Source organism: Acomys minous (assembly GCF_964271855.1).
Source record: "Acomys minous genome assembly, chromosome: 12".
Lineage (NCBI taxonomy): Eukaryota > Metazoa > Chordata > Mammalia > Rodentia > Muridae > Acomys > Acomys minous.
The window spans coordinates 30454298-30477248 of NC_140493.1; the positions used below are offsets into that span (position 1 = coordinate 30454298).

Genomic DNA, 22951 nt, shown 5'->3' on the forward strand with positions numbered 1-22951 from the left:
GATGCTAGAACCAATTCAATTTCTGATAATAATTTGCAAACCAAAGAAAGAACTCAGTACCTCAAGCACAAAATGATTAACTTTTTCTTGAGAAGAAATCAGTGAACTTAATTTCTGATCTGATCTTTAAACTTGTGATGGACATGTAACTTCCCCTGAAGCTTATCTGCGTGCACTAAAGCATACTCAACTATGTCTTCACAGATTTCTCCTCAGAGACATGTCAAAAACTAAACTGTTTTGTCTAAAACACCTGAAAGTTTCTCTTTTTCCAGCTCAACCTTCCTTTAGAGGGACTTTTAAATGTGTAAAACACAAGAGAAATTAGCAGTCATTACTTTGAAGAGAATGAGGAAGGAAAATGTGATACAGTGACAGAGTTAGGCTCTGGGAACTAGAGAATTGGTATAGCAGTTGAATTCCTAATGGCAACTCTGGCTATACTAAGTTTGACTCAGAGATACTTTTCACTCAAGCACCAAAGTAAAGTTAATAGAAAACCCTACTGGTGAGAGAGAGTCTCCTCAAAACATATGGCTTATTCTTGAATTCTAGGAATTGAAGACTAAACAGATTTAATCACATACTGGGATGATGCATTCTTCCAAATACATCAGGTTCAGTGAAGAATTCTCATTATAAATACGTATATGTATAATTTATTTACTGGTTGCCATTAGTAAGACAGTATCACTGCTGTCTTAATATTATATAGCAAAAACTATTAATGAGTGTGCCAAAATCTTTCATTCTGGGCCCTTAGGAATCTGAATTTTGTGATTCTCTTAGTCATGGCAACATAAACTTAACATCACTGAGCTTAATTTAGAAAAATCTGTGCTTGCTATACATTATTTTACAAAACTATCTCTTCAACAATCTATTCCTTACTAATGAAACTTAATTTTTAGTCCAGGTATAATAAAGGCATACTATGATGGTGTGAGGCTAATTCAATTATGTATCATATATATTACTTATGTTCCCAATTTAGGATTAGAGATAGACTAATTTATTCCAGGGCTTCAGAGAAAGAGTTGTGTTTTTTTTTTTTTTTTTAATCTTGGTAAGAGACATAGTGACTAGTAACACCTGCTTCTCCTTCCCTCAGGGATTTGTAACCACACTGTTCCTACCTTGTAACAGCAAATTGGAGGACATAAATGACCCCCAAAGATTACACTGCATAGGAGAGGATGGAAAATGTGGCTGATCATGTTGAACAGTTTAGTACAGATTCCTTTCTTTTCTCATTCTTATACATGATTGTGAAACCCTAGCTTTTCAGTGTAAGCTAGAATTAGTTTTCCATTACTTAAAGTCAAAAGTCGACTTGTTAATTTTAGTGTTTGTGTAACAAATAGACTATTAAAACAGTTAAGTAAAATGTATTGTGTGTGTGTGTTTTTAAAAGAAATTTATAATTTTATCTTTGCAAAATATAATAATACTTAAAGTCCAAACACTGGGACTATAAGAAGTAGTAATAAGTACACTAAACCAATAATAAAGTAGAAAATGACTATTCCTAATAAAGGTATCAATAATGTTCTCTCTTTGTAAGCAAAGAAAAATGGTGCATGTGAGAATAGCCTGTAGTGTACCACGTGTCTTGAATAATCTTGTAGCATTCCCTTAATATATTTATGTTTCCTTTTCCTCTGTCCTCTGCTAGCACTATGTCATGCCATTTCTTTCTGTGAATTTTGACCTATGAGTTTACTACTTAGTCATGAAGGCTCACTGAGGCCTTATTAGTTAAGTGACCTTCTTCTATTTTGATTATCTAATCTGAACCCCAGTTTCTCATCTATAGTACGCTTCAGATACAATTGGGGATAATTGTAAGGGATATGTACATACTCAATTTGAGTATGTGAGGCTGATTTCAACATGACTAGATATAAAGATTTAAGTACCAGTGCATGGCCTTTCACCTTCATATTTTTAACTCTTTAAGCACATCTTCTCAACTTAAAAATTATTTAATGCTTCTAAAAATATTAAACGATGTATTTACTTTTATTTATGTGTATAGGTATTTTACATGCATCTGATGTTGTAGCCTAGTGCCTCTGAAATCAGACACAGGATTCATATCCTCTGGAATAGTAGTTACAGATGGCTGCCTACCAGAATGTGGGTGTTGAGAATCCACCTGGGACCTCTTAACTGCAGAGCCATCTCTTCTGCCCCATGTCTAAACACTTTTTTCTTTTACATTTAATATGTACCCTGTTTGCAACTTATTCAGGTATCAACATGTTTTATTAAGCCAGTATTCAGACTACATCCTAATTTTTCGCTGTAGAAGTAAGAAGGTGTAATTTTCAGCTAAAATGTACAGTGAAATCTAAGAGGAATGGTCTCTGGGAGATGTTTGTATAATTTGTTTGCAAAGAAGTTTGAAGATAAGCAATTTGATAAGTGTTAAAGTAGTAATACATTTTTAAAGCATTAAAATATTTGCTCTCTCTGGCTGAGAAAGTTAGAGTAAGCATCAGTAGGGAAATGGTAAAAAAAAAATGCATGTTGATGTTCAATAGTTCAACTGATGTTCAGGCAAGTTAGATCATGTCCCAAATCATGTTTCAGGGGATTTGGGATAGAGAATATGAAAAAATAAACACCAAAATTTAGGTAAAGGCAGCTGATCTGAACAGTAAACTATAGAGATATAAGCAGATGACATAGATGATTATAGATACAGATGGAGAATTGGAATGAAAACTTTTTCATACACAAGAAAACTGTTTAGTCTCATATAGAAATACAGAAGTGCAGACATTGTGAACCTCAGAAGCAATAACTAAAAATAAATTGTTGACAAATTTTATTTTTTAACAGTACTTACTGGTACCTGGTGTAGTGATGTATGCTTTTAATCTCAGTACTCAGGAGACAGAAGCAGGTGGATCACTGTGAGTCAGACTCCAACCTGGTCTACAAAGTGAGTCAAGGACAGCCAGGGCTACACAAGGAAACCCTACCTCAAAAAAATATATATATACTTACTGGTGTAGACAAGTTGGAAGCCTTCATCTGTCCCTTCAGAGTCAGAATTAAACTCTAGCCAGAGCTGATTTGACGTGCTACTGAGTGTCAGTCCTCGCATAGACGCCCCTGTGAAAGCACCCAACAGGTGTGCTGTTTTGTCTTTTCCATCGTAAATCTGCAAAATACATTTATAATTAAAATATAAGTGGGGCCCATGTAGCCAGTTCCCAAGTATGTATGTATATCTACAAAGACTAGGAAATATCTGCATTGTTCCAAAGCAAGTATTACTGAAGAGCAACTGAATAAATGAGTTTCACAAGCCAGAACATTAGACTCCACATGAATAATTCTTAACTTCAAAAAATTACTAGACTAATTTTTTAGCCTCTTAAGAAAAGCTAAACTACTGTATAAATTTGTTTCTGAGGCCACAATACTTGTGTATCACATGTATGTTAAAATTTAAAATAACCTTTAAGATTAGTTTACAAAAAAATAAAAAAAAGATTAGTTTACAAAATTGGTTAGTAAGAATCTGTTTCTTCGTTTCTTTGTTTTGCTACTTTCTCAATTAATAAAAACACCCTTCTCATAACAAATTCAAAATTATTATTATTACCTCCAGTACACTTTTCATAATTTAATCCTTTTTGTTGACTGGTTTCATTTCTTATGTCTTAAAAATATTAAGTTAGTGCTGCATGGTGGTGTCACATACCTGTTATCCTTACACTTGGGAGGCAGAGGAAGGCAGATCTCTGAGTTCTTTGTCAGTCTGTTCTACACAGCTAGTGCAGGACAGCCAGGGTTACATAGAGAAACCCTGTCACAAACAAACAAAAATTAAGGAAAGGCAATGTATTTTATAGGTAGAGTGTTCGCCTACTATGCATCAGTCCCAAGAACCAAATATATAAAACTATCAGAAAGGCATAAAACTAAAATATGAAGTTTAAAGTGCACTAATTATAAACAGTAAGTAAATGAGAAATGTTATATGACAACATGATAAACTTTATATCCTTCCTTCTGTGATGCACGGTTTAGAAGATTTACTGTATTACATTCCTATTTGTTTTTCTCTTCTTAATGCTGAGGTTATGAAATAAGATGAGCTTATTTGACATATTTATATGTATGTCTAGTTGAACGTAACCCACATAATATGGTGTTTTGTATGGTAATGGACAACATTGACTAGTACATTTGAACGCTTGGTCCCCAGCTAAGGGAATTGTTGGTAAGGAACTAGGAAGTGTGGCCTTTTGGAGGAAAGTTGACTTTTGGAGTGTTGACTTTAAGTTTCCAAATGACGTACACAGTTCACAGTTCCCCTATCTCATCTCTCTGCCTTACAGTTGTATCTCAAGATGTGAGCTATCAAATACTCCTGTAATTCCATGCCTGCCTGCCTACTGCCGTGCCTCCCACCATAATGGTCATAGACTCACCCTCTGAAACTAGGCACGAAATAAATTCTTTGTTGTATAATTTATCTTGGTCATAGTTTATTATCATAGCAGTAACAGATTAACTAAGACATCTTTGCAGAATGTATCATATAACTAAAAAAACTTGTAAAGAATTTTAATTTTATACCTATTATTTACTAGGTTTTAATATTAATGGTATGATAATTTTATAAGGTGTTGTGAAGTTTTTCTTAATATTTCTGATTTAGTTAATAAAGAATAATTCTCATTAGGTCCAAGACAAATGCCATGGGGTGGTGACATTGTCCTAAACAGAAAGATTTGGGTCAGTTAAAGAAGAGAAATGTTTTTGAATGGCAGGTTTCTTTATATCAGAAAAGTAGATGTCCTAAGGCAGTTTCCCCTAAGGAAGAACTTTCCTTAATCTGCCCCAGAGGTCAACTACTTTGGGCAAGGGCATCTAACTCTCAGTCAATATGAATAACCTGTGCCAGTGTAAAGATCCCAACCTTCTGTCATACAAACTCTGCTTGCTTTTCTACCATTCTCTATGTGATATCCCTCAGGAGAGAGCCTTGGCATCTGATCCCTATTAAATATCTTTCAACCTATGGAGTTAGGGTTTCTTAGTTTCACTGCACCCTTGCTTAGAGCACTCTGTCTGTACATTTAAGACTTTATTCAAATCTTAGAATTTCTCTGGAGATTTGGTTTCCTTACATTTCAACTGAATAGTTTTTGTCAACCTGTGATGAGTAATTTTTCATAATAATCCTAAACTATATTGTCATTTTCTCCTATAGGACTTAAGGCAACATCTTTCCTTTGTATTGTAGACCATCTTCCAATACAATTTTGTTACTAACAACTAGGTTGTCTGTAGTAACTATGGTCTTTTCATATATTTTATCCATATCATAAATTTAAAAACCATTTGGTGTAATTACTAAGTCTTTTTCTAGGAGAGAGGGTCCACTAGTTATACTCTTAAGGTTTGTCAATAATTGAGAAATATATTCAAATTTAAAGTTTATCTTAAAGTATTCCTTCAAGTTTAAATATGTTGCCTGTGTTAATTAAAACTTCGTTTTTTATTTCAGTTAACAAATTTACTGAAGAATGAATTTTTTATTTCTATCTTTAGGGAATTTTATTTTTTTTACATTTTGTTTTAGATTTTGCTTGTTTGTTTTGCTTTATTTTGGAGACAAATTTGGAATAAAATTCATAGATATCTGCCTAAACTTGCCTCCTGAGTCCTAGAATAACTGTGTGCATCACCCATATGGATTTAGGTTTTAAATATTCTTGCTGCCAACCTAGGCTTAAATGCTATAAAGAAAACAAAGGTAGATTTTAATTTACATTACATACAAATACAGCCTTTTCAAATTTCCATGATCCATACAAATTCTATTCTTACCACATTGACCTAATTTTGTCTAAACAGAAATTCTGATATCTGTGGTACTGGGGACCTTTCTGCTCTTTGCACTTGTAACTGTTTCTGTGCAGTCTGTAGGCTCTTAGAGCTTCCTTACATTTTAAATTTCCACAGAAGGGAACATGGAAATAAGAGAGAAAATGAGGAAGTAGGCATCTAAAATTCAAGCTAGCAGGTCTGAATATCTACGAATAAGTAACAGTAGTCTCTCTTTTTATCATTTACTTACATAATTACTTATATCTATATCAATGATATAGAACTTATATCATTGTATCGGTCATTGGTATTATGTGGACAGATCTCCTGAGATGATGAGACAACTTCGACCCCTAGGGAATCCAAATCATATACATAACTTTCTATTTTAGTTACCAGTAAGAGTTTATCTGCTTCAGCCGGGTGTGGTGGCGCACGCCTTTAATCCCAGCACTTGGGAGGCAGAGGCAGGCGGATCGCTGTAAGTTCGAGGCCAGGCTGGTCTACAAAGCGAGTCCAGGACAGCCAAGGTCAAAGATAAACCCTGTTTCGAAAAACAACAACAACAACAACAACAACAAAAGAGTTTATTTGTCTTAAGCAAAACTAAAACAAATGTGGAGATTTATTCTGAAATGTTTTTTGTTTGGTTGTTTGATTCCGTACATTTTCATCTTTTCCTTTTTTAACTACGATAGTCAACAATGGTACCCGATCGCTAAAGACAGTAAAATATACTCTGTGCGTTTTTCAATGGTCAACATTTTCAGGCTTCTTTGAACATATTATATTAATGATGCTATGTATTATATAGTTATAAATCCTATGTTTACAGCCACTCCTTTATAATCAAATCCTCTCACTCAGAAGTTCTGTGAATTTTATTTTTGTAAATATTGTCTATGTAGTCACGAATATTTCCTTTAATATCCTCTACTTTTCAAAATATCTTGGTATACAAGATATTATTGATTATTTTACCATGTGTAAGAACTCTCAATTTGTCAAGGTTGGCAAATAAATGGAAAAGAAAAGGTAAGCAATTATACTAGTGTGGTAGAGATAAGGGATCAGAAATGTAAGGCCAGACTTGATGATCGCAGAGCTGAAAGCTAGCATGGAGTACATGAGCCAGTGTTAAAAAGTAAAGCCAACCAACCAAATAAAACTATACAACTAATAGACTTAAATGAAAAAAAATTAAAACATGTTTTTTTAGATTTAATGTTAATTTATTTACAGAATGTCCTAATATTATTTTCTAAAATTACCCTAATAATAAAACACCAAAATACTTAATAATATGATAATAGGCTCATCAGCCTTTATTTGATGTATTTTCATAGCCCTCGTATTTAACAATGTAATTGGTAACCAAGTAACCCCCCAACTTCTATTCTGTGCTAGAAATGTATATAACTTTATCAAAAGGCCATAAGATACCATTATTAGAATAAATAAATTTATCAAAAATAGCTCAATATTAGCTGTCGCAACAGAGATATGTGTGTGTATATAGTTATATATATATATCCATATATATATTAGGAAAATTAATAGGAAAAACCTATTAGTTTTTTTTTTTAAATTTCAAGTAAAGGTATAGTTTCCTTTAAGAAAATAAACCTCAAAATACTTTTCAAAACATATTTTACAGTATAATATTTGAAAATGAGTAGGAAAAGAACAGGTATTTTGGTATAAAAGTGATCTTTCTTCCAGTTGAGCTTATTTAACAGTCACAAAACCCCACAACCTACTCTTTAGGAAGATAGATTCAGAAGGTCAGTAGAAAATGGGGTGAAAACTTCATGACAAGAGCTTGATCATCCTGGTATGAAATTTTAGTACTACTTACACACCCAATAAACCCAAGTGAGAAGGAAATGTTTTACTCAAAAATATTTTTTTAAAGAGCATTACAGTAATCAGGTGATGCTGCTGAACTTGCAAATAAAAGTGTTCCAATACAGTAACACATATTTCTGTGAAACATAAAGATAATAAGAAGCCAAAGCAGAGCAACCAAAGACAGATTGCTGTTAAATTAACCATGAAGGTAAACATACAACTAAGAAAACAAACCAAAGCAAATGTTCTTGTCACACAGAAGTAGATTATACTATAAAACGATGATGAAATTTGATCCAATCAGGAAAAAAAAAAAAAAAAACCAGAACAGTTTTCCAGATTATCCTTTGTATTCCCATTTTAAATAAAATAAAAAATATTTAGGTGTCTATTTTACTCAATAGTATCTATTCATAAAAATAACATAATTTTTCTTACATCATTTTGAGAAACAATATATGATAACTTCGTCTATGGAATTCTCTGTCCACACTTTCACTTGCTCAACAATTTCAGTTAATTTGCCCTTATGGCACCATGAGTAGCTAAATCTTGATCTCGCTCTGTCCCAATACTCAGTCTAATCAGAGGCTGAAATCAATGACTGGAGGCAGAGCTTCCTTCATGGAATCAGGCCAAGCCTCGCTTGACAGCCTGCTCAACATCTATCAAGCCCTCGCTGTGAGTCGTCAGGTATATTGAGCATTTGAAGACTTCTGCTTGCATTTTTTAAGGATTTTAACATCAACTTTTTAAAAATTCTATATGCCTTCATGTATGTATGTGCACCATTCAGTGCCTGGTCTCCAAAGAGGTCAGAAGATGGACTCACAGATGGCTGAGAACCATCCATGTGGGAGCTGGACCTTCTGCAAGGAGCAACAGGTGCACTTAACCACTGGGCTATCTCTTCATCAGTTTTTTTTTTTTAAAGGAATTAGCAAATAAGGTTTTTAGGTGAATTAAATAGTCAAAAAATAAACATAAAATAGTAAAAGAAAGAAGTCAGACATGCACTCTTGAATCACCTTTGAAACCTCCATGTGTTTTCTTCTGCTGAAACTAGAATTTTTTTTAATTGAGTTATTTGGAATTGTAAATTCATTCTTCAAATATGGTGAATTAGCTATCAAAGCATGAATGTCAAAGGAAGAATGGGTTTTTCAAATGATTTTTTCCATGAAAATTATCTATCCTAAATATAATATTTTTTCCTAAGATAAGAGGAAATACAATAGGGATTTAATTTTGTTTGAGTTCAGTTATTTAGCTCAGTGATATGAAGTGTTATGTTTCAGTAAGAAAACTGGGTCAAAGTGAAGGGTTTACTGTTCAACGATTCTGATGACAGAAGAGGTTAGACCTTCAATGGAACATTAACGCTCTGTAAGAAGTTACAGGTTATTAATAATGAGACTGAAGTGGCATTCCTGATGTCTAGGGTGGTGCCACCATCATGACCTTTGGAGTGCTTATGAAGGGGTAGGAAGAAGAGATTATTAGTGAATAGCATGTAGTGTTGGCAAATATGAGTGGTGACCTTATGAGAGTGTTCCACGTTCTGCTTTCAAACTTGGTGAGTTTGTCCAAGTTACACCCAGTTATAAGTGTTTTAAAGTAATTGTTGTTGTATTCAAAGTTTCACAAACTTCTATGGACAGGGTCAGATAAATATTTAAGCCCTTTTGGGCCCCTAGTGTCCTTAGTACCTTTTAGTGAGACTTGTTCTTAGAGCAAAAGAACAGACAATATGTAAATGAGTGAACATGGCTTTTTTCCAACAATATTTTATTTACAAAACCAGATGCTAGTTACTGTTAGGGACGTGCTTGTAGTCCTAGCTACCCCAAGGGGTGTGAGGCAGGAGGATCACTTGAACTGAAGTGTTCAAGGTTATTCTAGGTAAACAGGAGACTCCAGACCCCTTGTCTATTTAAAACAACAAGCAACCAAATAAAACAACAGGCTCTAAGCCCAATTTGGTGGTAGGCTTTCCTTCCTTATACCTGACTTCAGAGAAGCACAAAACCTCCTTTGTAAAAGTAAAAAAAAAAAAAAAAAAAAGTAATATTGATTAGTAAGAAATCCATGCAACATAAATTCTTATACAGCATTTTCATTGTTTTTGACAACCCTTTCTCTATGTAAATTTTTATTACAGATGAAAATTAATCACAGTAAAAAATATATTTTTGGTTATTAAGAGGAAATGCTAATTGAGAATATGGTTTTGGGCTGAAGAGATGACTCAGCTGCTAAAGGCTATGCTCACAACCAAAAAAAAGAAGAGAATATGGTTTTATTGCAACCTTAATATTTGGTAAATGATTTCATCAGTGACTTTACCAACAAAAATATTTCCAAGACATTTGGTACTAATTGCGATATCATATCCAAGACACAGCCCATTTCCAGTTAAGGCTACTTGATGACTAGAAGAGCAAGTGAGGCCAGACTCTGTGTGTAGTGCTTGCAGTTTCGCATGATATTATAATCTGTGGCCAATACCAAAGTGATACCACTGCATTTAGATTTGGGGAAAGACAGCACTTCATAGAGGTTTTCCTAAGACACTGTAAACATAATTTTTGTCAAGGTTAAATTATAATTAAGAGTTTATTTTAGCAATCATTACAATGTTCATTTTTTATGTTACTCTCAGGGAGCGCTCCTTTCCATAAACTGTAGTAAGTCTTTTGAAAAATGAAAGAAAAAAAATACAAATCTGTTTGGTTAAAGTAATAGGAAAGCACCTGATTAGTTAAGAGCAAGTGATGTGTGGTTACTTCCTTTGCACAGGATTGAGACAGAGAAACTCTCATCATTATTTTGATTGAATCTGGCCTTTATAAAACATGTGGAAGTTATCTCAAATCTCCATTAACAGAAAGTACAGCTGAATAACTTCTTTTCAGTGTGAAACTTCAGCTTGCATGAATCTACTTGAATTTTTTTCTGTTTTTGTCAAGACTTAAAATTTAAGAAGCTTATTTTCAAATAATAGTTTTAGAATATTCATGATATATTTCAAGAACACTAGTATGCTACTATGTAACCTAACATTATATTTGTCATATTTCTTTTTAAAATATATCATATGTATATGTGTAATATATTATATATGATTATGTCTAATTATTTTATTTTCATATGACATTTATATGAAACATATGACAGTTTTCTTTGAAAGTGTGCCTATTTGTAGGTTAAATATACTCCAAACCAATGACTACATAGTCTGCACAAGTGAAAATCAGTGGTTTTAAAATAAAAAATAAAAAATAGGAGGAAACCTATTTTTCAGGGTGTGGTTGAAACAGAATGAATTGGGTGCAAATATACATGTTGGTGCACATGAACATACATGTACATATACATACACACAAGCATACACACACACACACACACACACTCACACATACACACTCCACTAAAAAAGTAAAAGATAGCCCAGCATAATGGCACGGGCCTTTAAAACCAGCACTGGGGAACAAAGGCTGAGTTTTATGAATTTGGGACAAGCCAGGTCTACATAGCGAATTCTGGGGAAGCCTAGGATACAGAGACACTATTTCAGAAAAAAAAATAAATGAATAAATAAAAGAAAGAAAATAATACAGCAAGAAAGAAATTTATCCCATTTTCCTGCTATTTATGATTGGTAAACATGAAATTGTTTCTGCTATCCTCTATTGTATTTTAAAGGAAGTCATAATCATTCACTTAGTTTAAGTCTTGAATAAGAAATGAGATTTAAACTACCATTTAAGCTGTGATAAGTAAAATATAAAATAAAATAAAAGATTGCCTCACAACCTCTGCTACCCACTCTTACTTAAACAAAGCATTATGTAAAAGTAGAAACAAGCATAAAAACAGAAATAGTAGTTCTGATTATTATTGTATTAGATACTGCACATTTATTCTTGGTTGTTTCAACCTAAGTATACCAAAGACTTTCTATAACAGTTAATTGAAATATATAGATTGTCTGTTAGTACATTTTCCAAGTAAGGGCAAGCAAAGAAATTATCCGTGTTCCTGCCATAGCCTACAGCCATGGAGAAGAAGAAACAGCAGAATGGATTCCAGTCAGATCTGAAGCAATCTAGATTAGTTAAGACAAGAACTAATAAATTAGGTTCTCATTCAGGTTTCTAAGACAGAAACTTCCATTTTTAAACATAGAGTGGTGTTCTGATAGGAATCTAATATTTAGAAAACGGACAAGATATTTTCCTGGCTTTACCAGGAAACTGGCAAAGCTATAAGTATTGATATCCTTCATACATAGGGGAAAACAACAACAAACAAACAAAGTTATGGTCATGAGTCTTTTACATGGCATCTTGTATAGCTCAGTGTCCTATACTGAATAGACAAAAGGTACTTATTAGGTTGAAAACAGAAAATAATATACCAATAATTGGTAGGTTCAAATATGATTTGCATTAGAATAAGTAGGGGGAGTAGTGGTGCTCAGTTGTAGTGGCACCTGCAGGCCACTGTTAAATGATAGGTTAGTAACTGCATCACCATAGAGCCCGGAGATTTCTTGGTCTTCCTTCATCTCTCTTCACCCCTTCCTCTTAAATAATTACTCAATACTACACTCTTGTACTCTTCAAAATACAATACGACACTAGGGCAGGTGAGGTGGCTCAGTGGTTAAGAGCACTATCTGTTTTTCCAGAGGTCCTGAGTTCAATGCCCAGCAACCACATGGTCGCCCATGACCGTTCTTACAAAGGGATTTGATGCCCTCTTCTGGTATGCAGGTATACATGCAGACAGAGCATTCATACATAAGTGAAAAAAAATAAATATTTGTAAAAAGCATATGATCAATATATAAGATTTCGAAATCTAGAAGACACCAGTGGTAAAACCACTCTGAGAAACATATCAGAAATATTCTGATTTTTTCATAACGTTTTTTATTGATTATTTGGCAATTTTGCACCATGAACCTGAGGACACTCACATTCCAGTTCTAGGTATATCCTCTAGCATGTGTGAGCTCCTCCCCACACCTCCCCAAGAAAGGAGAAGTAGAAAACAAAAGAAATACAAAACAAAAAATAAAAACAAACAAGTGCAATTTCTTTTACCCATATACTCACTGGAACATGGTCAAACTCCTGGTGTCTAGCCCCAAAAGAAAACTGAGTCCTTACCCACCACCCACCAGCACCCCCACCAGAAGCCATCAACTGAAACTTCTGCTTAAAAAAGATATCATCTGTTACATAAAATGCAGTTTTTCTAAATAACAAACTTCATCTGGTATGCAAAAGTCACGGATAAAAAAATGCAAAAGCATCACAAAGGGACACGAGGAAACTACTTTATAAAGGGTGGTTGTAAAGAAGATAGGTAGCTGTGTGAAAGCATTTCCTGATGTTTACCTCATAAACACATTGTTAGTGCTGGGTGTTTGATATAGCCTAGTGGCTGGGTTTACATACCTCATTTAGGCGTTAATGTATTTCTCCACTATCCTAAATTAAATAAATCAGTACCTCAAGTCTATGGAGAAACATTCGATTAATTCTATTACTGCAAGCATTATTTATTTGAGGTGCTGAGAATCTGGCTGATGGCCTCATGAATACTAAAAGCAATCTGAGATATCTTGCCAAGTAGGAAACGGAAATTATTTAAACATGGAAATCTGAACAGTGAGTTGGAACTGAAAAGATTTTATATAGTGAAATTTCATGCTGGGCATATACAAATCTGGAATGCATTTATTAGTCCTATTTCAAATTGATATTGTATACATTAATTGTAATTCAACAATCTTTCAAAAAACTATATAGTTCATACACATTGCTTGTGTTAGGAAATTATCAATTACTATCAAATGATATGATTTTTTGTAAATGAAAGAAATAACCAATGAGTTAGTAATCACAACATCGACAAAAGACATCCACCACTGTCAACATGGGACATGTAACTTTGTTTCAAAATTTGTAAAAATGTAAATATTTTTAATTCCTTGTCTTGATAAGAAAATGTTGATGATTAAAAAACATGAATCATTCTTTAAAGTATTAATATAGTCTTATGGAAGTAGTTGTTTTAATCTGGTCATGTATATTTTGCTATAAGCTATATTTACCAAAACATTCATATTGTAAAAAGCAAATCAGTAACTATTCAAACATTACAATGAAAGACATATTTTATACATATTATTTAAAAGGACATTTCATTATATCATTATTTTTATCTAAACACTTTAACAGTAAATATTAAGAACAAAGTATATTTTCTAGATTTATAGACATTAATTTGTTTGGTTGAAAATATACATAAAAGTGGCTTATGTCATATTTTTAAAAGTTTTTCCATACTTATAAAGAATAATTTTACTTAGTAGATATCTGTTAAAATACAAATAATTTTGCATGCTGAATATCAAAGTTAAAACACAAGTTATCACTTATTAAAAATAGCAAAACTTGTGATATAAAACAAGTTACCATTATGCTTTTTCTTAATGAGATAGTCACTAATATGTTATTTTTAATCCCTAATATTTATTGAGTGAGGAATTTTGCATTTAAATTTCCTTATTCTGGTTATAGTGAAACAAATACTTCATCATCAAAAATTTATGATTTCTTGTTATAAAAAGCACTGGAAGCAAAAATATTTTGTTTCAAGTAAAATAAGAGTAGGAATGTTATTTATGAGGGATTGAATGAACTTACATTTTATTACTTGTACAATTTAGTGTCAACATATTTAATAAAGCGTACTTAATGATCAAAATACAACACAGTGGTCCACTTACCTTAAGAACATCGCCTTGCGCTAAGTGAAATGTTCTGGCTGAAATATTGATGCCCTTTCCTGCCTGGACCTGGAGGCTGTAAATGCATTCATGGTTGTTTTCGTAGTTCAGTGGGTAATTTGGAGAGAGTAGAATGCCTTCATTATTTGTTGCAGATGCACCGCATTCCGCTGTAGGGTAAACAGAATTTTGAAGCACAGTTTAACAGAAGGTATTACCTTTTCCAAATAATCTTGTTTGTGGAGTGTCAATGCTTCAAGTTTTACCCACATCCTAATAGAAAGTTTGGTTCAGAAAAGGTTTGTGCCGTAGAGGACCAACACGTTTCTCAAATGACTGAGCGGAAGACAGAAGTACTGGTCTGGGGCACACACACCTACCTGTGGGAATTTAGAGTCGTTCTCACAAATTATTAGCAAATAAGAGATAGTAAAGGGCAAAATATCGTCAAGAGATCACTTAAATATGTACATATCTGATAAATGCACTAAACCAATATTTTTATGCAGGTATTTATCTAATAATTGTTTCTTCTTTAATTTTGCCTTTAAAGGCTTCGAATGATCCTTTCGTCCCTATAATCCACATGCCTCTTTCAAGAAATTCAATAACAAACACTGTTATTTTTAAAAAATGGTACATTAGTTAAAATTACCAGCTCATATTATAAGATATGATATTTGAGCCATACAACTTTCCTCAGTTTCAGACATTTCCATAGAAGAGTACGCAGGACTGCTGATCCTGTGGTTTTAACTGGTTTATATTTTAGGTACCAAGGTTGAAGAAGCGTGGAACTGAGATTTCTCAGTATATTAAACTAGAAAACTTGCAGAAGTATTAAAGAATCAATCAAGTCAGTCTGTACTTTTAAAATACACTTTAGAAATCTTTGTCTTGGGTTTTCTACCTCATCTAATTACTGACTCCTTTGCCATGCATTCGAATGTTCAAAGGTTTTAACTAAACAGACAAAAGCAAACCATCAAGCCATTATTGTCTAGAAATAAGATTTTAAAATAACGATTTCTAGGAACAGTATAAGGTAAAGACAACAAAATGAAGGATAATGAATTGCTTTATTTTTAAATGCTTAAACATTACAAAATTAAATTAAAAAACACACACTAATGAGGAACTGAAACTGTCAAGAAGAAGCAGAGAAAACTAACAATATGTGAAATAATAACATTAAATGCTTAAAATCAAGAGGTCATAAAGAGAGGGGGCTTCAGAGATTTTTAGCAATGTGCTAAAGCTACAGACAGAAAAATTACTTCCCATGTCATTTGTAATGATTTTTATCTCAGTGACATCTAAGTGTATTCAAAGGGTAATTAATACCATTTGCATGCTTTGGGTTCTATATTATCCCAATGAGTTTCAAATAAAAAACTTTTAAAAAGTGACCATTCAAAACTTAAAAAAAAAAAAAAAAACAAAAACATGGATCCAATGTGGCTAGATATTTTGTTTTCCTGAAATTGATCACCTTTGGGATTGCTTTTCAGAAAGATCTCATTCCTAATTCTAGTGTCTCAAGTAGAAATCGGCTCATCATCTTCCAGGCCACGCTGATCTATGAAGAACATACATCTGAAGAGTGCCTTATAAAGCCATGCATCCTTCTCTCAGCGAAGGATGATTGGCCGTTTAAATTTCTTTCATCGCTTGATCTAGCTTATTTGAACCTTTGGTTGCTTATAAAGACCTAGGGTGTGTGTGTGTGTGTGTGTGTGTGTGTGTGTGTGTGTGTGTGTGTGTTGTAGTAGTAGTAGTAGTAGTACTAAATGATCTATAGCATATACCTTTCCTAGAAGCATAAATTATAAAAATATTTTACATGCAGAATATTGTTATTTTCACTTATTATGCAGGCTTTAGACTTTAATGACTTAGATTGAAAATTAGCCTCATATTAGCCTTGATTATAAGGCTGGAATAAGTTATTTACTAGTGCCATTATGTTTTTACTCTATAGTAAAATGTTTTCATATTAATACCTTGTACTTTTAACTATGTGCAAGTCATATTATATATAAATATATATCATGATATCTATTACACTCAATATTTAATGCTTTTAAAGCACATAAAAGCCCAATAAACTAATCATTATGAAACATTTTGATTATAAAATTTATATATTCAGCTTTATACCACCTGTATAATAAAATAAAACCATGAAGTTTGCTGTATTTTTATGTCCCTACTGAAGAACTATGCCGAGGTACAGAAGCATATTTATTTTTAAAAGTCAGACCATCATTCCAAGTATTAACTGATGAATAAATTATAAACTTCCCTTTTTCTTTAATGAGCACCTAAGGCTGACACTTTAAATTAGAAAAAATTAACAATAGGGAGTAGCTTAATTTTGTGAATATTAAGGAACTATTATTAGAAAGGAGGCTTTTGTTTACCTTCACAGAATATACAAATGTTTAATACAATTCTTATCCTAAGAATTTCATTGATTGATAATTACTTCAGAAAGCAAATTCAATTTTATACAGCAAACATATTTTACTTTAGCATACAGATTTAGAAGTACATTTGACTTGCTGAACAAAACCTCACATGTTGATAAATATAGCTCTAGCTGGATTGGTGTAGCAGAGAGAAATGTGCCGACATCGGGTGATCAGAGGGGCAGCTGGAGTGATAAGCTCACTACACAGAGAATCCCATTGAACATCAATTTTTCTTGCTTCCAGGAAAGCAGAAAAACCCTTCCATCATTAATCTCCATTACTATGGTATGAAAATCTAGGTTCAGTCTATTTTGGTAAACAGTAAAATAGTGTTAGAAAAATGACTTTTGATAATTTGGCTCAAAAAAAATGGAAATATATCTGTGATTGGAAGTTTTATTTTAGGAATTTTTGTTGTATATGTAAGTCAGTCAGTGTATGATGCATACCAATTTCTCAGATATTAATTATTCAAGGAAACACCTAATGGACCATAAAATATATTAATATAGCTGATAATTCTTAAGGAGTATTTCTATTATGCTTCCTAGTTACTACTGTATTAATATTACATTTATTCATCAGAAATCCTTACACAATCACAAAATTTTCTCTCAAGTAGTTTAGTACTTAGATTATTAGCTAAAATTCGAGATTAGAGATGCATATTAATTCCTTATGTCTCTAATGATAATGTGAGTGTCATATTTTTCTTTAAATTGTTTAGTTTTGTATTGTCTTAAGGCAACAGTGGGGACTTAATATATAAAAATACCAATACATGTTTATAACTGCTTTTTATGTGTATGTTTCTTCTTTTAGCAATAACACAAGAGGCTTTTCAAAAATATTTTTATTATTCTATGATAATCTCTTACAATGCAATTTGATCATGTTCAACTCTTATCTCCCCCTTAATCTTCACAATTCAACATCTACCTCACCAGTTCCTCGTAATCTAGTGCCTTTTTTGCTTTGTTTTTAATCACCTAGTCCAATTGCTTATATATCCATAGCTATTGAGCAAATAAAAAGGATTTTAAAACAAGTTTCTTAAATTATTTTTATACTTTTAAATTTACTCCTTAAAAACCTAATTCATCAAGAATAAGCAGTGCTACCATGTAAAACTTGTTGATTACAGACATATTTGAAACCCATTCATTCAAATATTCTTAAATTAAAAAAAAAACTTTCTAAAAGAAAAAAATAGATATTATAATTTCACCTTTCCTTCCATAAGAACGTATGAAGGTCCACTGCACTTTGTGTGTCTAATCATCATGAACTATTACTAACAACAGTACCTCTGGGCATGGAGAGTCACACATATAACCATAGCACACAGGAGGCTTAATATGAGTTCCTGTCTAAAAAGGTAAAATAAGATAAAACAACCCTAAGTAACTATAGATACATGGTTAAGGTGTACTAAGTCTTGAGATCAAGCCTAATCTTTGTGTGTCAAGCCAGGCCTTACATGAGTTTTGTTTCTTAGACACACACAGTGAAAGAGGACTGACACTTTCAAATTGCCCTCTGTTCTCCCTATATCATTTCATACTACATGCTTGCTTGTATATGTATAAAAAAACAAATGTGATGACTTCTTAAGGAAAGAGTGTATTTTATAGGAGTAGTAAAAACAGGACAGTCATTTTGGTGGTACTCTTTTTTTGATGTGAGTCTTTGACGGGATTAGAAATGCAATCAAAATTTATGCAGAGAAATCACCAGACAGAATTACTTAGGGAAATAAAATATAAAGTAGTGAACCAGGATGAAATAGTTAAGAGAGCTGGAAGCTGACAGAGAATTCTAATGCATTCGGATGTTCTTTATCATGCCTTTAATGGTGATTCAACATAGAGTTTTAAAACAGAAAAAAATAAAAACAGTTATAAGCTTTGAGAAATCCACTTAGCTACTCTGTGTGAGAATGGACTGTGGTCTTGAATTCCCCAAGGGTAGAAAGTCTGGAGAAGAGTTTTCAGATAGAATCAGTTAAGAGATAGTGGGAGCTTGAGTTAAAAGCTCAGAAGAAGAGAACACAGGAAAGTAAAAGTTTTAGATCTTGAGTAGTTATTGTGTATGGGAGAAAGAAAGCCAGAGATGGTGTCTGAGGAGTGGCTTTGAGTATATGCTGAACGTAAAATTCTATAAGTATATTGTATATGAGGTGGAGAAGTGTGTCAAAAGCTATAGATTTATTTATACTTATGAGACATAGAAAAAACACATACTGGATATTGGTTAAGAAGGAAGGGAAATTGTTAAAAATCCTGAATGTAAAGTATTATCTAATTTTTTTTCATATCCCAGAATTCTAAAATTATTTTCTAGACCATAGGAAAACCCAGTAAATGCTAACTTAATAACAAGTCATAAACAAAAAGACAGGGATCATGGGGAGATATTACTTATACTTGAAATAAAAACATAAAGTAGCATTTGTAGTTAATTGAAATATGCTATTCCTCCATATTTAAAGTGGATAAAATATTCCAACAGCTAGTTGAACTTGAAGTATTCAATTTATACATTTTACATGTGCTTTTGGTAAGTTTCTCCTTGAAGCAAGAGTGCATTTTCTAAAGAAAATTTGTTGGTAGACATGGCTACATAAGCCACCCATGAACATGAACAGGATACTATCTTGACCCCAGACACTTAACACTTACATATTTCCACCCAGAAATGGGCAGAATATACAGTCTCGCAGTGCTAGGACTCCACTTTCAGCACTACGCTGGCAGCTGAGATAGATCACTCTGCTACAAATCAGACAGTGGAAGAGGACAGAGAGGAAAGCATCAGGAGGTTTTGCATGGCTAGAGAGCATTACACAGACAGGGCAATAGATTGCTGGTACTTTCAAGAGAGTGAAGAATTATGGTTCACTGAGGACAGGCATAGTTATATGGTAAGAAGAAAATTCCATAAGGACATTAATTTTCATTGCATTGAAGGGGAAAGTAATTTTAGTTTTCTTTAGTCCAAAATGTATTTTTATACAGAATTACTTTGTTACAGCCTTAACACCATGGAAACCTTTTTCTCTGCAGTGAGTTGATTATATATTTACAATGAAATGTAATCTTAGTTCATAGATGAAACGATCAAAAACGTGTTTCCTTTTATACATTAAAATGCAAGTCTCAGATCAAACAAGAATCTAATATAGTTGATTAATGGGTCATGGAAAGAAAGGACAGAGAAGGAAGCAGAATTTTGTTTACATGTATTCATTTTGTGTGTTGAGTTTGTGCTTGTGGGCAAGTACAAGCCATATTGTGTGCATGTGGGAGTTAAGGAGACAAGTTTCAGGAGAGCACTGGGTCTCCATTTCCATCCTGTGGGCTCCAGAGTATGAACTCTAGTCAAGAGTAATCTGACTTGACACAGGAGTCTTTAGTGGCTAAGCCATCTTGTTTTATATTTGTGCATTTTCTTCTCTGCTCCTATATTATATTAGTATAAATGATGCCATATATAAACACTACTGGGTATGTTTATGTATGTGCCTGTGCATATGTGGGGTTTTTCATGCTGCATTGTCGGTTGTTAGTCCTATTATTTTTGAGAAGGAATGCAGGGTTTCTCTGTGAGGCAATGAGTATACCCCTGTAATTTCAATGAGGACGCACCCCGTAGGTTCATATGTTTGCATGGGTGGTCACAGTTGGTAAAATTGTTCTGGAAAGATTCAGAGACATGATCTTATTCGGGGGAGGAAGTGTATCACTGCAGATGGGCTTTGGGATTTCAAGAGCCCAAGCCATTCTGAAGTCTCTCTCTCTCTGTGTTTTGTCTTTGTGGAGCTGATATAAGCCATCAGCTACTATTCAAGCACCATGCCTGACATGCTGGTAATGGACTCCAATTCTCTGTAGCCAGATGTCTCAAATTAAATGTATTCCTAATTGTAAGATCTATATCACACACTTGTTTCCTGAAGATGCACAGACACCATGGAAAAGAAGGCCAAAAGTTTATAAAAGATAGAGGTGTGAAAGACGGCTGTGAATTTGTCTGTCTTGTGGACAGGGCAGAGATATTGGGCCCATGAACTCACAGAGAGTGGTATTGCATTCACAAGATCTGAACAAGATCAAGCGAGTCAATGTGCTCTCATACCTCACTGGGTTGCAGGTAAATAACACAACAAATAAGTAAGTAAACAACAACAACAACAACAACAACAACAACAAAAGAAGATATGAAATTTAGAGGAATGTAGAAGAGAGGCAGAAGGAAGTCTAGAAGGTAAGCATCAAGAGATTGAATAATCAAAATATATCAAACACATGTATGAAACTCTGAAAGTATAAATATTTTTAATTGAATAATTTTATTTAAAAAATGATGACCTTTCTGCTCATAATTGCTTTCATGTGAAAAGTATGAGCTAGCTCTCCAAGTGCCTGCTTTCCTCAGCAGTCATGATAGACACTGTTGGAAAAATTGACTGATGTCTTTCCCTAGTTATAACATTATAGCTGATTTCATTGAGTGGTAGGAAGAAGCCAAAGCCACGAGACACTATGGAATAAAGTAAGAGTAATTTCTGGACTGACTCTTATAGAGTTATTTCCAGCAATCCATATGTGTTGCTTCACCTCTAGACCCTACATAATCAAACAGAAAATCAGTTGGAGGATATACTTTCTTTCCTCTTTAGACCAAATATATTTCTCTTGGGCTCATTGAGAATTCTCCACGATCAATCACATATTAGGTTCAAAATGTCTTAGAAAATGTTGAATATTTATATTATCATTCTTCCTAGAGAAAGAATTCAGTAAAATTTAACATACTTTTATGATTTAAATAACAATAGCAAACCCCATAAATCTCTTCATCCATTAAACACTGAAGTATCACAACTGAGCAAAATTAAAGTAAATCAATGATTTATCAACAGTAGCATAAAACTAGAAATCAATAATAGGAAGACAATGGAAAAATTGGTCAATACATGATAATTAAACATGTTTGTAATTGTAAGTTAATGATAAGAGGAACATTAATATTTTTTGGAAATGGTGATAAACTTTTAATTGCACACACACACACACTCACACACATATTCACATTTTCTTTGTGGATTCATCCACTAATTTATTTGTAGATTAACTTGAAATCATTAGGATATGGTAATCATGGATACAGAAACATACACTGAAACCGTCTCTTCCACACACTGATTTCATTGCCAATATGTATATACATAGGAGAAGACTTGCTGGATCATATGTTAGTTCTGTTTTTAGGAACTTCCATATTGTTTTCCAGGAAGGCTGTACTAATTTGCATTTCCACCAGCAGTATGTAGGTGGTCCCTTGCTGTACATTCTCACAAACAATTGTTATTTTTTATTGTGCTGATAATACTTGATTTGGGTGAAGGTTGCAAAATTCTGTGGACATGCTATTGGAACATATACTGTGAGTAAGGAATATCATGTTTAAATTATGTCCAATACCCTGCTTAATAATAACCTAATGAACCAACATCTATATACTTTCATATATATATATTTATATTTTATATATATGTATACATGTATCTAAATGATTATGTATATACCTTTAAGTGTACGAGGATATATGTGTCGATATATAGAGAATAAAGAGATAGATTGATGATAGATAAAGAAGAAAGATGGATAGATAGATGATAGATATAGAGAGCTACACAGAGAGAGAACAGAAGAAAATAGATAAAAAGGGGACTATATTATAGAAAACATTTGTATAAGCTATAATTACCAAATATGTATCAGTGAATTGAAAATCCTATAATCATTGAATTACTAGACATATTATATTTATATTTACATATACAATTTACCTAAGATGAACTACATGAAATGGAAAATAAATACAGATCAATGTTGAGTATATACATTGGAATACTATAGAATACCCAACAAGCATGTACAATTATACATTACTTTAAAAT

At 33.0% G+C, this 22951-nt stretch overlaps 1 protein-coding gene across 5 annotated transcripts in view; it reads right to left on the reverse strand.

Annotated features, from left to right (window-relative positions):
• Nucleotides 1-22951, reverse strand: part of CSMD3 (CUB and Sushi multiple domains 3) — a 1109294-nt gene that overhangs the window by 316075 nt on the left and 770268 nt on the right. For all 5 annotated transcript variants that reach the window (XM_084749143.1, XM_084749142.1, XM_084749141.1 and 2 more), the window contains 2 exons: nucleotides 14513-14682; nucleotides 3016-3172 (listed from right to left, as the gene is read on the reverse strand). In XM_084749143.1, coding sequence (XP_084605269.1) covers nucleotides 3016-3172; nucleotides 14513-14682 — 327 coding nt within the window. The remainder of the gene's footprint in view (nucleotides 1-3015; nucleotides 3173-14512; nucleotides 14683-22951) is intronic.